This window comes from Symphalangus syndactylus, chromosome 13 (genome assembly GCF_028878055.3).
Source record: "Symphalangus syndactylus isolate Jambi chromosome 13, NHGRI_mSymSyn1-v2.1_pri, whole genome shotgun sequence".
Taxonomy (NCBI): domain Eukaryota; kingdom Metazoa; phylum Chordata; class Mammalia; order Primates; family Hylobatidae; genus Symphalangus; species Symphalangus syndactylus.
The window spans coordinates 51,543,142-51,558,867 of NC_072435.2; the positions used below are offsets into that span (position 1 = coordinate 51,543,142).

General features: G+C 40.0%; 1 protein-coding gene across 1 annotated transcript in view; it reads left to right on the top strand.

The window, feature by feature from the left end:
- The window catches only part of LOC129459854 (cyclin-Y-like protein 2), a 49,592-nt gene extending 35,620 nt beyond the window's left edge, over positions 1-13,972 (top strand). Inside the window, 4 exon segments of the mRNA XM_063614899.1 lie at positions 3,077-3,093; positions 3,095-3,241; positions 11,995-12,157; positions 13,246-13,972. Of these exon segments, the coding sequence (XP_063470969.1) occupies positions 3,077-3,093; positions 3,095-3,241; positions 11,995-12,157; positions 13,246-13,356 (438 nt within the window). The 3' untranslated portion in view covers positions 13,357-13,972.
- Positions 13,973-15,726: the final 1,754 nt, after the last annotated feature.

The window sequence follows — 15,726 nt, forward strand, 5'->3', positions numbered from 1 at the left end:
GAAGTGTAATAGCAGCTGTTCAAATGCAGAGTAAGTGTGTAGAATAAAATTGGACAAGCCAGGCATGGTGGGTTTCATACTTTTAGTCCCAGCTACTTGGGAGGCTGAGTTAGGGAGGTTTACTTGAGCCCAGTAGTTTGAGTCCAGCCTAGGCCACATGGTGAGAACCCATATCTTAAGAAAAGAAAAAATGAAGCCAGGTGTGGTGGTTCAGCCTTGTAATCCCAGCACTGTGGGAGGCCATGACAAGAGGATTGCTTGAGCTTAGGAGTTCAAGAATAGCCTCGGCAATAAGGTGAGGCCCCATCTCTACAAAAAAATAAGGAAATTAGCCAGTCATTATGGCACATGCCTGTGGCCCCAGGTACATGGTAGACTGAGGCAGGGAGATTACTTGAACTAGGAGGTGGAGACTGCAGCGAATCATGATCATGCCACTGCACTGCAGCTTGGGCAATAAAGTTAGACCCTGTCTTAAAAAAGATAAAGAAAATTGAGAGACGATAGGTCTGTGACGACTTATAGTGAGTAAAAGACAAGCCCCCAGAGGAGTAGCTGCTACAGTGGGAGGAGGAAAAGCAGGAAAGGGTAATAAAAGAGTTAAAAGAGGCTGTGGTCACAGTGCTGAATGCTGCCGAGAAGTGACTCATTCCATAAACACTGGATGCTGACTCTGTGTCACTCTTCTAAGTGCTGGGGTAGAAGGGAGGACAGGTTGAACACAGTTCTTGCCTTTATGAGCTTATGTTCTAGTGAGACACAAGTAGTTTTTCAGGTAGTGTCAAATAGCAGGAAGAGGAAGCAGGATAAAGGGATTCAGAGTGTTGGGGTGCTCAGTACTTTAGATAGAATGATAAGGAAGAGTCTCTCTAGAGAGCCAACATTTGAACAGTGACCTGACCAAAGCAACGAAGGGAAGGAGTGCTGGCATTACAGGCAGCAGAGACAGGAATGTGTTTCACATGTGTTCACAGAACAAACAGCAAAGTGACCAGTGTGGTCAGAGTGAGGAATAAGGGAAGCAGTGGAGATAAGGCCACACAGGCAAGGCCACAGCTCACAGGGCCTTTTGGCTTCAGGCCATAGGAAGATGTTAAGGTTTTATTCCAGTTTGATAGGGGACTCATGCAGATCTTGAGCAGGGAAGTGAGTGCTGTTAATAAAGAGGATATGGTGACTGCTTTCAGGAAAGTAGGCCATGGTTGGGAGGAAGATTGGAGGCAGAGAAGAGGGCTAAAAAGCAATTAGAGTGATACAGGTGAGCAATGAGAAATTGTGGCTCATAATCGACCCAGGCAGACTACCAGTGAAGGCAGACATAACAGGCATTGGAGACATTGCAGAAGGGTAACTCAAATGCAGGTATTTGGCCCCAGCAGCTAGGCAGATGGCAGTGTCTTGTACAAGATTGGAAAAGGCTTGGGGAGTTGGTTGTTGGGCTGGAGACTTCCAGTTTGTAAGTGTGAGGGCACCAGAAACCTAGGCAAGAGAAGTGTTGGAAGAGTAATGTCAGTGGGGCAGGCAGTGTACATTAAGGAGAGATGGAAGATGAGGAGCTGGCATGAGGGCATGGTGCTGTGAGCACCAATGAGATGACACAGCTGGAGGAGTAGTGGGGAGTGAGATGGGAACAAAGGAAACACAGTTAGATTGGGGAAAATTGCTAGTAGAGAGGCATAAAATCTTCAAAGAGGTGATTGTAGGAACAGTGTTCTGCAAAAGTGGGATGGGATCAACTGCACTGAGAAAAGTTGGCATCAGTGGGGAAAAAGAATTCCGTGTCACACTGACCCAGGAGGGAAAACACTGATGAGTGAGTGTCAGCAGGTCAGCGGCTTAGCAGTAAGGCAACTGGAAGTTAAGGGCTTGCTAGTGTTGTTTCAGTGCTCTCTGATTCCTATACAAAGAGTGAGGTTCATTCTCAAAATACTTGAGACTTTTCAGTTTGGGGGAAAGGGAGCAGAATCTCTGTAAAACATGTCATGCTCAATAGCCATTTGTTTTTGAAAACAGGCAAGTTTGGAGAACACTTCTACATATGAGCTGATGATCATAACCTTCAGACAAGAAATAAACTCGTATGAAATAAACTTTTTCTCTTTGTTTTGACATAAAGAGTTCAGGTAGCTTGCAGACATACACTTCTGCAGAGCACCCTCTGAGGTAACACCTCCTCACAGCTCACCTTTAATCTTTACTCAGCTGTTTACTTTGCCCAATTCTTTGTAAAGCAGATGTTTGATAGATGTAAACTATCAAACACGTGCTAGTTCATGAGATTGTCTCACAAACTACTCAGCAGGCTTAGAGGAATCCCAGGGATGCAGAAACTGGCAGCTGTTTCCACTTTTAAACCAACAGAATTGACTAAGTTGCAGGATGTAAGAGAGAATAAATTTTCATGAAGTGATCATGAAGATGGGAAAATAGGGGCTGAGAGGAGGACCATTCTTTTATACATATGTGTTTTTTATCAAGCAACTGACTATTGGGAATGTTTTACAACCCCTGAGACCTGCACCTGCCATGCTGCTCTGCACAGCGGCCACTGGGAGGCTCTCTTGACCAGCAGTTTTTTAAGCTAGCACCACAAAGGGGTTAGTTTTTGTGAAAAGGAGATTAACATTTGCTCACTATCACATGGGTTTTACATATTCAAGCTTGACATACCTGTAGAATTTCTATCTACCTCCCAGCTGGGTATGAGACATTACATTTGGTACACACTTGAGTATTTCCTAAACAACTTTAATCCACACTGGTCCTTAGTATGTGCTGCCTTTTATGAGTGTGAAGATGATGACACTGCCTCTCCTCATGGTGGCCTTGGCTGACATATGCAGGCATTCTTGTCACTGAAATTGGGCTGGAAATTCCCATAAGCAGAGTAGGCAGCAGAAGTATCTGACCTATGATTGTAATGTGGTCTCTTGCTTTGCCTGACCAAGCAAAGTATGTAGAGCGTAAGAATAAAAGACACTTTCTGGTCAAAACCAGAAGAAATCTGTCATTCAAAAGAGTTCTTATCACAGCACTTAAAGTGAACTTAATCAAAGGCCAGTGTTCTATTTTGCAGATTTACATAGAAAGACTCAAGTTATGCGGAGATAGACATTTGCCCAACCAACTGGAAGAGGATTGTCATGGGAGCCATTCTTCTCGCCTCCAAAGTTTGGGAAGATGTGACTATATGGAATGGGGAATACTGCAGGCTCTTTGGGAAGACTAGCATTGAAGACATGTGAGTTTCTAAGGTTTTTGTGAACTTTCTAACCATTTTCATTATCTTATTTGCTCCCATAAATGTAACACTTTAAGACATATTTTTAAAGGCTACAGTGTGCAGATAAGGAAAACACATAAAACCACCTACTTTAGTATAAAAGTTCATATGTTTTTACTGTTAATGGGTAGGTCTTGGTGAGTTACTGTTGTAATAATCTGCTCTGCTCAAACATGGAAAAGTATTTTTCTGGTGGTTTTTGGCAAATACTTCACAAGTGCACTACCAGAACAGCACGGTACAGTAAATATCTTTATGGCTTTTTAGAAGCTGTCTGTAAGTTCCAGTCTCTTTTTAAGGGACACATGTCTGGCTGTTGAAATAATTGGCCACTCTTAAAGTCTAGGGCCTCTGGACTATGGAGAAGTTATAGCCTCAGCCTCAGTCACACATTGTGTATTTGCTTTTGCTGATGTTTTCTCCCTTTTATTTAAATGTCTGTTTTTTATAGAAACCTTGAGATGCAGAATAGCCACAGATCCCTGTGCGCTCCCCATTAAGAGTGTTGCATGTGTTTAGAAATTGGGTTGGTGAGTTTGCAGCTCCAGTGTTTCCTTAAGGCAGTATGCAAAAAACTGCCGAGGCATCACACAATGCCCACCACACTCAAGAGGCTCCTGGGGCACTCATACAACCACAGCAGCAATCTGTGGGACTTGAGTTACCAAGGAGAGTGCGAGAAATCTTGCTGAGTCATGGGGTTGCTCATAGACGGTGCCAACATGATACTGAAACATGGGCTTCATGGGGGCTTTCTTCCAGTCTGGCCTTACGACAGTTGTAAAGGGAAGAGCCTTGGAGCTTGTAAGCAGGGTGAGCTAGGGAGGCATTTCCAGCAAACATTCTAGCAATGTCCACAGGACAGTGAGAATAGCTATATGGGTGGCACTTAGGAAAATATAAAGGAACACCTGTTGCTGTCATTTAGCAGCATATGAAGATCAAGATCATGACAGGCAGTGACAAGAGTTTGTTTTTTTACATTTGCCCACTACTCCAGATAAGACTGTCATCCAGAATATATGTGATCACAAAGGTGGAGCTTGATGGCTGATTAGAAGTCTCTGCCAATTGAAAATTGTTCTCATAGGAATAACAAATTGAGTATCTAAATAAAAAACACCTTTATTAGAACTAAAAATGGCTAAATAATTATAGTACCTAGTCTAAATTTTGTATCACTGAAAAAGGCAGTGAACACGGTAGGAAAGACAGTCTTCAGTTGCTGATGCCAGCCCTCCCTTATGTCCTAGCATTGGCCATGTGACAATAAGAGAATCTGTATGCTTGGGGGAGGGAGAGCACAGCAGTGTGAGACTTTGCATTGAACTCAGTGCTGCGTTGTCATAGCAAAAAGCAAAACTGGGCTGAACTCAGCCAGTGCCCACCCACGGATGGAGCATTTCTAGCCCTAGCCTGAAGGGAATCACCCATCCCACTGGCTGAAAACTGAGTTGTGGAAAGCCTCACTGCTGTGGGATAAAGTACTCTGGGGTCCTTAATAAACTTGAAAGACTATCTAGGCCACAAGGACTGCAACTCTTAGGCAAGTTTGAGTGCTGTGCTGGGCTTGGAGCCAGTGTATTTGGGGGGCATGTGACCTAGAGAGACAGCAGATGGGGCAGCTCAGGGAGTGCTGTACCACCCCTCCTTCAATCCTAGGCAGTGTAGCTCATAGCTCTGACAGAGACCTCTTTCTTCTGCTTGAGAAGAGTAAAGAGGACTTTGTCTTGCAACTTGGATACTAGCTCAGCCACAGTAGGAGAGGGCACTCGTCAGAGTCATAAGGCTCCCATTTTGGGTCCTAGCTTTTGGATAATACCTCTAGACAAACCCTGGGCCAGAAGGGAACCTGCTGCCTTGAAGAGAAGGACTCAGTAAGGGCAGGATTCGTCACTTTCTGACTAAAGAGCTCTTGGACTTGAATAATCAGCAGTGGTAAGCAGGTAGTACATGTCATGGGTCTTTAGTGAGCCTCAGAGATCTGCTGGCTTCACGTGTGACCCAGCACATTCCCAACTGTGGTGGCTATGAGGAGAGACAACTTCTACTTGAGAAAATCTGAGGGAAGAGTACAGAGGACTTTGTCTTGAGCTTAGACACCAGAGCAGCCACAGTGGAGAAAAGCACCAAGTGGGCTGTTGGGGTCCCTGATTCAGGCCTTGGCTCTTGGATGGCATCTCTGGGCTTACCCTGGGCCAAAGGGGAGCCCAGTGCCCTGAAGAGTGAGTTCTAGGTCAGGCAGCATTCACCACAAGCTGACTGAGACCCCTTGGGCCTTAGTGAACATCAGTGGTGACCTGGCAGTACACCCCAGGGGATTGTGATGCTGGTGAACATGGGGACAGACTACTCTGCCTGGGTAATGGGGAGGGAAGAGTGGAAAGGTGTTTGATGGTTTTAGTGCCAGCTCAGTCACAGTAAAATACAACACCAGGTGGATTTCTAAGGTTTATAACCCCAGGGACAGAAGGCTCTCTGGCTTCACTACCTGCTAATTGTAGAGCCTTGGGGCTTAGAGCAAAGTAGCTGGCAGCCAGGGAGTTGTTACAGTAGGAGCCTTGGGCAGTCAGAGTGCTGTGTGGGCTTCAGATCAGACCCAGTGCTGTCCCAGATGTAGTGGCCACAGGGGTGCTTGTATCATTCATCTTCGAACTCCAGGAAGCTCAGCACAGAGAGACTCTTTTTGTTTGGGGGAAAGTAAGAGAAGAAATGAGTCTCTGGCTGCTAATGCAGAGAATTCTTCCAGATCGAATCCAAGATCACTAATGTGCTACCTCTACATATCTGCAAGAACCAATGACATTCTTCACAGACATAGAAATAGAAAAGACAATCCTAAAATTTATATGGAACCACAAAAGACACAGAATATTCAAAGCTATTCTCAGGAAGAAACGAAAAAAACAAAACAGAAGGAGTCACATTGTTTGACTTCAAATGATTCTCTACAACTATAGTAACCAGAACAGCATGGCACTGGCATGAGAACAGACACATAGACCAATGAGACAGAAGAGAGAACTCAGAAACAAATCCATATGTCCACAGTGAACTCACTTTCAACAAAGATACCAATAACACACAATGGGGAAAGGATGGTCTCTTCAATAAATGGTGCTGGGAAAACTGGATATCCATATGCAGAAGAATGAAACTAGTTTTTCTCATCTTACACAAAAATCAAATCAAAATGCATTGAAGATTTAAATTTAAGACCTCAAACTATTAAACTAAAATAAGAGATTAGGAATATTCTTGAAGACATTGGACTGGAAAAAGATTTTTTAATACTCCATAAGCACAGGCAACCAAAACAAAAATGGGTAAATGAAGTCACATCAAGTTAAAAAGCTTATGCACAGCAAAGGAAACAACAAAGTGAACAGACAACTCACAGACTGGGAAAAGATATTTGCAAACTATCTGTCAAGGGATTAATTACCAGAATATATGAGAAGTGCAAGCAACTCTGTAGGAAAAAAACTAATAATCTGATTTAAAAATGGGCAAAAGATCTGAATAGACATCTCTCAAAAGAAGACACATTAGCTGCTGATGGCAAATGCTTCTGGTTCCTGCTACAAGGGAGGCCTAGATGGGAAAATTACCTGAGCTCAGGAGGTCAAGGCTGTGGTGAGCTGTGATTGTGCCACTCTCCAACCTGGGTAGTAGAGTGAGGCTCTGTTTCAAAACTTTAAAAGATACATACAAATGGCAAACAGATATATGAAAAGATACTCAACATTATTAATCATCAGAGAAATTCAAACCAACACTACAGTGAGAGATCCATCTCACCTCACTTAGAATTACTTTTATCCAAAAGACATGCAATAACAAACTCTGGCAAGGATATGGGGAAAAGGGAACCCTCGTACACTGTTAGTGGGAATGTAAATTAGTACAACCCCTATGGAGAACAGTTTGGGGGTCCTCAAAACTAAAAATAGAGCTACAATATGATCCAGCAATCCCACTGCTGGGTATATACACAAAAGAAAGGAAATAGTATATCAGAGATACCTGCACTCTCATGTATGTTTCAGCACTATTTACAATAGCTGAGATTTAGAAGCATCCCGAGTGTCCATCAACAGATGAGTGGATAAAGAAAAGGTACATGTACACAATGGAATACTATTCAGCCTTAAAAAATAATGAGATTCTGTTATTTGCAACAACAACATGGATGAAAATGGAGTATAATGAAATGGAGTATTAACTCATTATGTTAAGTGAAATAACCCAGGCACAGAAAGACAAACTTCCCATGTTATCACTTTTTGTGGGAGCTAAATGTTGAAACAATTTTACTTGTGCAGATAGAGAGTAGAAGAATTGTTACCAGAGGCTGGTAAAGGTAGTATGGGGGATGGAGAGTAAGAAGTAATTGTTAATGGGTACAAAAATGTATTTAGAATAAGATCTAGTATTTGATAGCACAACAGGGTGACTATAGTCAGTAATTATTTAATTGTACATTTAACAATAATGAAAAGATTATAATTAGATTATTTGTAACACAAAGGATAAATGTGTGATGGATACTTCATTTACCTTGGTAGGATTAGTACACATCGTTGGCCTGTATCAAGATATCCTATATACCCTATGAATATATAAAGCTATAACGTATGCACAATTTTTAAAAAAGACTATCATTCAGCTGGGCTCAGTGGCTTACGCCTGTAATCCCAGCACTTTGGGAGGCCAAGGCGGCGGATCATGGGATCTGGAGATCGAGACCATCCTGGCTAACACAGTCAAATCCCATCTCTACTAAAAATACAAAAAATTAGCCAGGCATGGTGGTGGGCACCTGTAGTCCCAGCTACTTGGGAGGCTGAGGAAGGAGAATGGCGTGAACCCAGGAGGCGGAGCTTGCAGTGAGCCAAGACCTCGCCACTGCGCTCCAGCCTGGGTGACAGAGCGAGACTTCGTCCCCCGCCCCCCCCCCAAAAAAAAGGCTATCATTCAGAATTACTACACTGCGTATATACAACTGAAGTGAGGATGTTGTGACTAACAAAAGACTAGTGACTGTTGGTTGCTGTTGAAATGGCTGTTGGTGAAAATGACAACTTTGCTGATAGTATAAACAAGTGATGATGGTGATGTTGCTAGTAGCCATTTTAGCAAGAGATGTGGCAGAAAATGAATTTGAAACAGAAGTACTTTGAAAGTTGCAGACGCTAAACTGACTTTGATCACTACTGTCATCAGTCTGCAGACTGATTTCTCAAAGGAAATAAAATTTGTAATTATGAACACTTAGCTCTGCTATAATTGCAGCTAAATTATTCCCAAAACTTGCAACTAAGCTGGCTGAGCTCTAGGTCTAGTTACAAGGTCAGGGAATGTGCGAGTTCCCATAGATGTGAGCTCCAGGAGCAGTGGTGTCAGAAAGTGCTGTAAGAAAACCAGTTCTACACAATGCTGTTTGTGAATGTGGAAGCACCAGAAGCTATGCTCTGAAAAGGCTGCTTTTGTTTATGATCTTTGGAAATTGGAAAGCATTACAACGAAGTGCTTAATATACATTTACCTTGTCTCCCTGCTGTTGATTATGCATAATAATCTTGTTTTGACTGTAAATTGGACCACTTAAAAATGAGTGTCTATCAGGTTTTTCTTAAAACTCCTCAACATCTTCATGTCTTGTTGGAATATATTTTCCTTCAAAATATCGTTAAACTGAGCAGCTGTGCTTAAGAAAATTTGCTGTGCCTGTAAAGGGTTATGCTATTCAGTCATTTAAAAAAACAAACAAAAAAAACTAAGAAGATCCATATCCTGTAGGCATATGCTTATCTTCAGTAACTAAACCTCTATTAATAGGTGTAATAATTTAATAAAATATTGTATTTCTACACAGTCAAAATGTGTTCGTGGAAAAATGTGAGATAATATAAAAGAAATAAATACAAAAGTCCTGATTGGCTGATTATTAAAACATTGTCCGATTTAAATTTCTATAGCCTTATGGTCATATGAACAGGAAATTGATGTTGGAAATAGTTTCAGATGGGTTTTCAGTTGAACAAATGAGAAAACTATATCTCTGCCCATATTTTAACTGCTCTTCCAGGAACATCAAACATTTGTTGACTTAGCCAGTGGATAAGATATTAAAACGTTAAAACCAAGAAACTAAATATGTTGTTCAGGTATTGATTGTTTTTATACAATTAAGTCTTTACAGGGATTACTGTGAAAGTGGTTCTATATTATTTTATATTCATTTGTTTAAACATTTAACAAGAAGCCAGGTACACTGGCTCACACCTATAATTCCAGCACTTTTGGAGGCCAAGGTAAGAGGATTACTTGAGCACAGAAGTTTGAGACCAGCTTGGGCAACAAAGACCCTGTCTTTAATTGAATTTTTCCTTTAAATTAGCCCAGCTCAGTGGCATAAGCCTGTAGTCCCAGTGACTTGAAAGGCTTAGGTAAATGGATTGCTTGAGCCTGGGAGTTTGAGGCTGGTGTTAGCTAGGATCATGTCACTGCACTTTAGCCTGAGTGACAAGAGTGAGACCCTGTTTCTTAAAAAAAAAAATAGGCGAGGGCAGCTGTATGATCATGTGACAGAAGGCTGCTCTCAGCCTTTATCTCTCCCAGTGCCTTCAACTCATCCCCCACATTCTGTTCTGGCCGTGGGTGACAGAACCTGAGCACCTTGGGGTTTTATTTCCAGCTCAGGAGAAACACTGAGTGTGTAAGTCCAGTGCCCTGCCAGAAGTCATATCATAAAGTGAGTTTAGTCTAACCAAGATGTCTCTCTTTAATCTTTCCGCCTTCCATTGTTTAAAGAGTATTCCTGCCCTGTCTAGTGACAGTTTCTCACCTTCGTAATTTCAAGGTGAGTAGAAAATGGCATTATGCCCTTTGACATAACCTCATGCACTGAAGCAGAGGGAGGGGATTCCCTTTCCCATCAAATGTAGCATATGTATGTATTTAGGACCAATCCTTGTTGTTTTAGAGCTTTTCCTCCTCAGAAATAACGGGGTGGCTCTCCATAGATCCATTTGTTGCCATGGTGATCTGCCCATGGCTTTTGTTGGTGCTTTTTTTTTTTTTTTGAGATGGAGTCTGGCTCTGTCACCCAGGCTGGAGTGCAGTGGCGCAATCTCGGCTCACTGCAAGCTCCGCCTCCTGGGTTCACGCCATTCTCCTGCCTCAGCCTCCCGAGTAGCTGGGACTACAGGCGCAAGCCACTAGGCCCGGCTAATTTTTTTGTATTTTTAGTAGAGACGGGGTTTCACTGTGTTAGCCAGGATGGTCTTGATCTCCTGACCTCGTGATCCGGCCGCTTCGGACTCCCAAAGTGCTGGGATTACAGGCGTGAGCCACTGCGCCCGGCTTTGTTGGTGCTTTTTGACTTCAGTAAGCCTCTTTTTGTTATCCTTGTGAAAATGTCTGGAAGTTCTTCAGAGCTAATAAATGGCATTCATCATTCCTGTCATCTGATCACTATTGTGGGGCCTCGTGAGTGAGCATGGAGTCTGAGCTGTGTACCTGTACTAAAGGAACTCTCAAGAATGAGCCCCGAGTCAGCAGCACATATGCATAAGAGGTGGTCACCTTTCTCCTCATCCCAGACTCAGGGTGCTGGATGCAGAAGGGACTGCAAGCGACTGTGCCTTGTTTGGACATTAGCATAGGAATCCAACTGGGTAGCCTTTATTTGTTTGGAAACAGAATTTAGAGACATCCTAGTAGCTCAGAATTATATTTTTAAATGAATAGAAATAAATTTTATTAAATGACAACAGAAAAAAACCACTACATGTTTAGTACATGAACTAAACTTCTGTAGTATTGTTTGAAGGCTATCTACAAAATTCTCACCCTAATGTTTTCTTGCAAAAGAAGTGAAAATATAAAGTGCAGAGACATTCTGTAACAAGGAACCACTCAGAAACACAAAATATTTAAAAAGTCATATAAAATTTATGTGCATTTTTGAGGATTATAAAATAATCAGTTGGCATCAGACTTTTCATTTTAGCAACATTTATAGAATTATTTTCTAGTGAGAGTTTTCACATAGCTTTTGAAAAAAATGTTAAAACTGAAAACTTTCTGGTATTTTGTAAACTACTGGGGTTCCAATTCAGGGTGCTTTTTTATATTTATAAGGTCCATCTACAGCATGTAATATCATGGGTCTTTGAGTGAATATCAACTAAGGCATTCTGACATTCTGTACATTCATAGGTTTTACCTCAGAAATGAGTTTTTTCTTGTCTTCAGGTGGAACTGGAACGAGTAAAACACTACCATATGTTTGTATTTATAAGGCTTTTCTTCATTGAACCCTTTTATGTTTTCAAAGAGAAATGACAAAAACTGAAGGCTTTACCATGTTTCTTAAAATTTTCTGGTTCTTCTCCATTTTAAATCCTAAAATGTCTTTAAAAGCAAGTGGGAAAATCAAGTTTATTATCACATTTTTACATTTATGCTTTTTCCCCAGTGTGAGTTTTTCTAAGTTTTCAAAGAGAACCGAGAAAATTTCAGGCTTTCCCGTATTTATTACACATATAGAGTTTCTCTCCAGTGTGTGCTTTTTCATGTGTTCTAATAGAACTAGAACTTATAACTGCTTTGTCACATTTCTTACATCAGAATAATGTTTATGAAGATAGCCCAGTGGTCTAACATTGTCCCACGTTGGTTTTGTTGTGTTTCTCCTCCCACAGGAATGAGCTTGAAAGACAGTTTTTGCAGCTAATTGACTATAACGTCAAAGTTTCTGGAAGTGTTTATGCCAAGTACTATTTTGATCTTCGATCCTTGGCAAAGGACAATAGCTTGCATTTGCCAGTTTATCTTCTCAACAAAGAAAGGGCACAGAACCTGGAAGTAAGGCGATCAAGTCATTAAGGGCGGTTTTCTGTCAACCACCAAAGCCAACATCTGTGACTAGATTAGATTAAGTAATGATGAGAAAAATGAAAAGCTCCAAAATTAACTTAAGTACTGAAGAGCTTAATAACCTTTTGGTATCTTATTTCCTGTATCATTTATGGTTTATACGAGAATCTACATTATTTAAAAATTATAGATCTCTTCTGTGACCATAATTCAGAATATTTTTAACCAAATTTAATTCATTCTTAGTGGTATTCTTTTTGAATCTTTGCCCTTTCAAGTAAGCATACATGAATAATTTCTTGCAATTCCATTTTAAATGATATCTGCATATACAATGCACTTACCACTTTTGCCTGTTTTTTATTGCTTAGTTTGCAAATTTATGTCATTTTGTATTGTATATATTACAGTGCGGCCAGTCCCATAAGTTTGTTAAGCAAAGCATTAGTGCTTAAGCCAAGAGACCTACACTTAGTCTGTATAAGGTATGAGCGTCTCAGGTACTGGATGCAAGAAGTACATGGGTTTTACTGGAAATGGTAACTTTTGGGGGACAAAGCAATATTTATGGTTTGCGACTTCTGGTTTCAGTTGTGAGCAAAGTTACAACTGAAATGGGTGCATATTTACAATTAGTACTTTTTGTGGTACCTTAAAAGTACTTTAGAATAATATACCTTCTACCATAATTAATGTGCCAGGTTCTGCCTTTTGCTGCTTTAGTCGTTCGACCTCTTTGATGTTCCAGTGCACTCCAGCACACATCTGCTTCATTCAAATTTGCTTTGAGGATATAATAACTACTGCAGATTGGGTAGAATCTGAATAGATTAATAAACTATAAATTTTCCTTTGCTCCAGCAATCTAATCACAGTCCTTAAAGGAATTTACCTTAGTGAGGTGGCAGGGAGTAGCATCCCAGGAACCTGGCAGTGTGAACCTCAGCCAAAGTAGTTGTAACTGTGAACTATCTAAAGGAGTGTCTGCATGTGTGGCTTATCATCAATGGTGCTTGTTAAAAGGTTGGAGCCCTTTTTAAAATTGTACCTCTTTTCTGTTTCATTTACTTTCTTAGGCTATTTCAAGGATGGAAGACGCCAAAATCTTTTATAGTGCTACCATGAGAAGGTCCTTCAGGGCTGATAATTTCATTAATTTTCAGCGCTCTAAAGCCATTATCTCTTGAAGGAAGAAATGAGGGGCTATATCATCCGAACCCCTCATCAAAAAAGACTGGAAAATATTACCTCTCCTGCCCAACAGCTAGAAAAGTTAGTATTTTCAAAAGAAGAACAATCTCAAAGTTGAGAGGCTTGTGGACAACTAGGATTGCACTCCACAGGAAAAAAATGGGACCTTTGCAGTGCAACAACTCTCGTACACTCTTCTGTCTTTTTAAATGTAAACAGGTATAAAAACCACTCCAAAGTGAAGACTTCTTGCCCACACATAAATATCTTTTTTAGTGTGTGGACTAATAGCTGTGAACTATGTAAGGGTTTTAAAACAATAGTTTAAATTTTTAGATTTTAGACATAATTTTCTGTTTCTTTTCTATTTTTATTTTCCCCCAATATTGCTGCAGATGCATTTAAAATAAATGCAGTATTACTATTAAAACATGGGACTGTAACAACTCTTGAAGCCACTAGAAGCAGACTGCTCATTTTCAGGTGTTGAAGGGTTCTTCCTGCCTACTTTTACCATCGGAACTGCTCGTCACTGGCAATCATTTTAAACAAAAGCTGATGGAGGACATTTGCCATTCATATCAGCATTACTTGCTAGCATTTTAGCATGTTTGGGGTCACAAAGAAAAACTATTAGTTATTGGTTACCTACTTGTATTAGGTTCCGTGGTATGTTTCTTATAAACTATAATGATCCTTTTGTGTGTGTGTGTGAATTTTATTTATTTATTTATTTATTTTTTATTTGCTGATAAATTTTCTTATTTGTTAAATAAATGTATTGAGAGATATTTTCATAATGCCAAACCACATGACGATCCAGTGGTAATATAAAAATAATAATACGTGATGTGACCTGAAAGTTTCAGGGCAGATTCTAGTTTTAATGTAGTGTGCTTAGACCCCCCCAGTGCACTGCAGCTTATCTGTATATGCTATAAATCTTTATAAAATACCATTCAAAGGTTTAATAGTATTTATTTTTTCTTTTTTATAAAAGATGGGGTCTTACTATGTTGCCCAGGCTAGAGTGCAATGGCTATTCAGAGGCACAATCAGGACACCACAGCCTGGAAATTCTGGCCTCAAGCAATCCTCCCATGTCAGCCTACCAAGTAGCTAGGACTATAGGTGTAGTACCACCGCCTCTGGTTTTATTTTGCAAAAATTGAATATTAAACTTCTAACTTTTTGTTTCAGTTAATATCTGCTGTCTCCAAGAAATACTGAAACAAAAAATTAAAAGCTTAATATTTAGGAGTTGGGCATGCCTGTAGTTCCAGCTACTCATGAGTCTTAAGTGGGAGAATCACTTGAGGCCTAGCATGGGAGGCAGCAGTGCTCCATGATTGTGCCTGTAAATAGCCATTGCACTCTAGCCTTGGCAACATAGTGAGACCCTATGCCTTTAAAGAATTGCAAAACTAAATACATGTATAAGCAATATAATAAACTTTCCAATGATGTTTTGTAAATGTTTGTAGCATTGATACTTTGACAAGTATCAAAGCTTAAAATTACACTAAGACTTTTGGAATTCTTGTATTTTTATAAAGTGCCCTCTTCTCTTTTAAAGTAGTTCTTAGCAGAGCTCTTATCTACGTTGATCACCTAAAATTATTTTCCCTACATGTGGTAAAGGAAGAATATGATCAGTGTTAATTTACATGTAACAGATTAGAAGGAATTGGACCCTAATAGTAGTAGGTGATTAAACATTTTATTATCTCACCTGTTAGCCTGGCTACAGGTATTATATTTCATGTCCTGCTGTTTACAAAAAAGAACTTCCATAAACCTTAGAAATCTTACTTCCTCAAAAATTATTGTTTATGGAGTTTAGACCTTGGAGATTTAAGTATTTATTGCAGTTTTATTTTCAAATGATAAATGCTATCTATAATTTACGTGGTTTTATTTCTCATGTTTACATTAAAAGAAAACCTGATAAACTGTTTTAATTAAAATGTGACCAATGTGTTTAAAACATTTGTATTTACATTATGTTACATATCTGCCTAACTTACATGGTTTAAGTCAGTCTTGATATGTCTGAAGACATTTTGATAAGCTGCTTTCACCGTTCGTAAGTTGGTTTGATTCATGCCTCTGTTTAAGATGTAATATTTGTTTTCTCTCTCTTAAGCTCTTTTCAAAGTGAAGATAATTTGTTACACTTAAAATCACTGTCCAGCCACAGTATTTAGTGGCATAGTGCATTAGATGGCATCTTTGAATAAATGGTTATTATGCCTGTGAGAAAAAAGCATAATGTGCTTATTAGGATATAAAATTATGTAAATATACAAAAGAGAAAGGATTTTCAGAAATAGTACAGAATTAGAACAAGAGGTGTTTGAGGTATT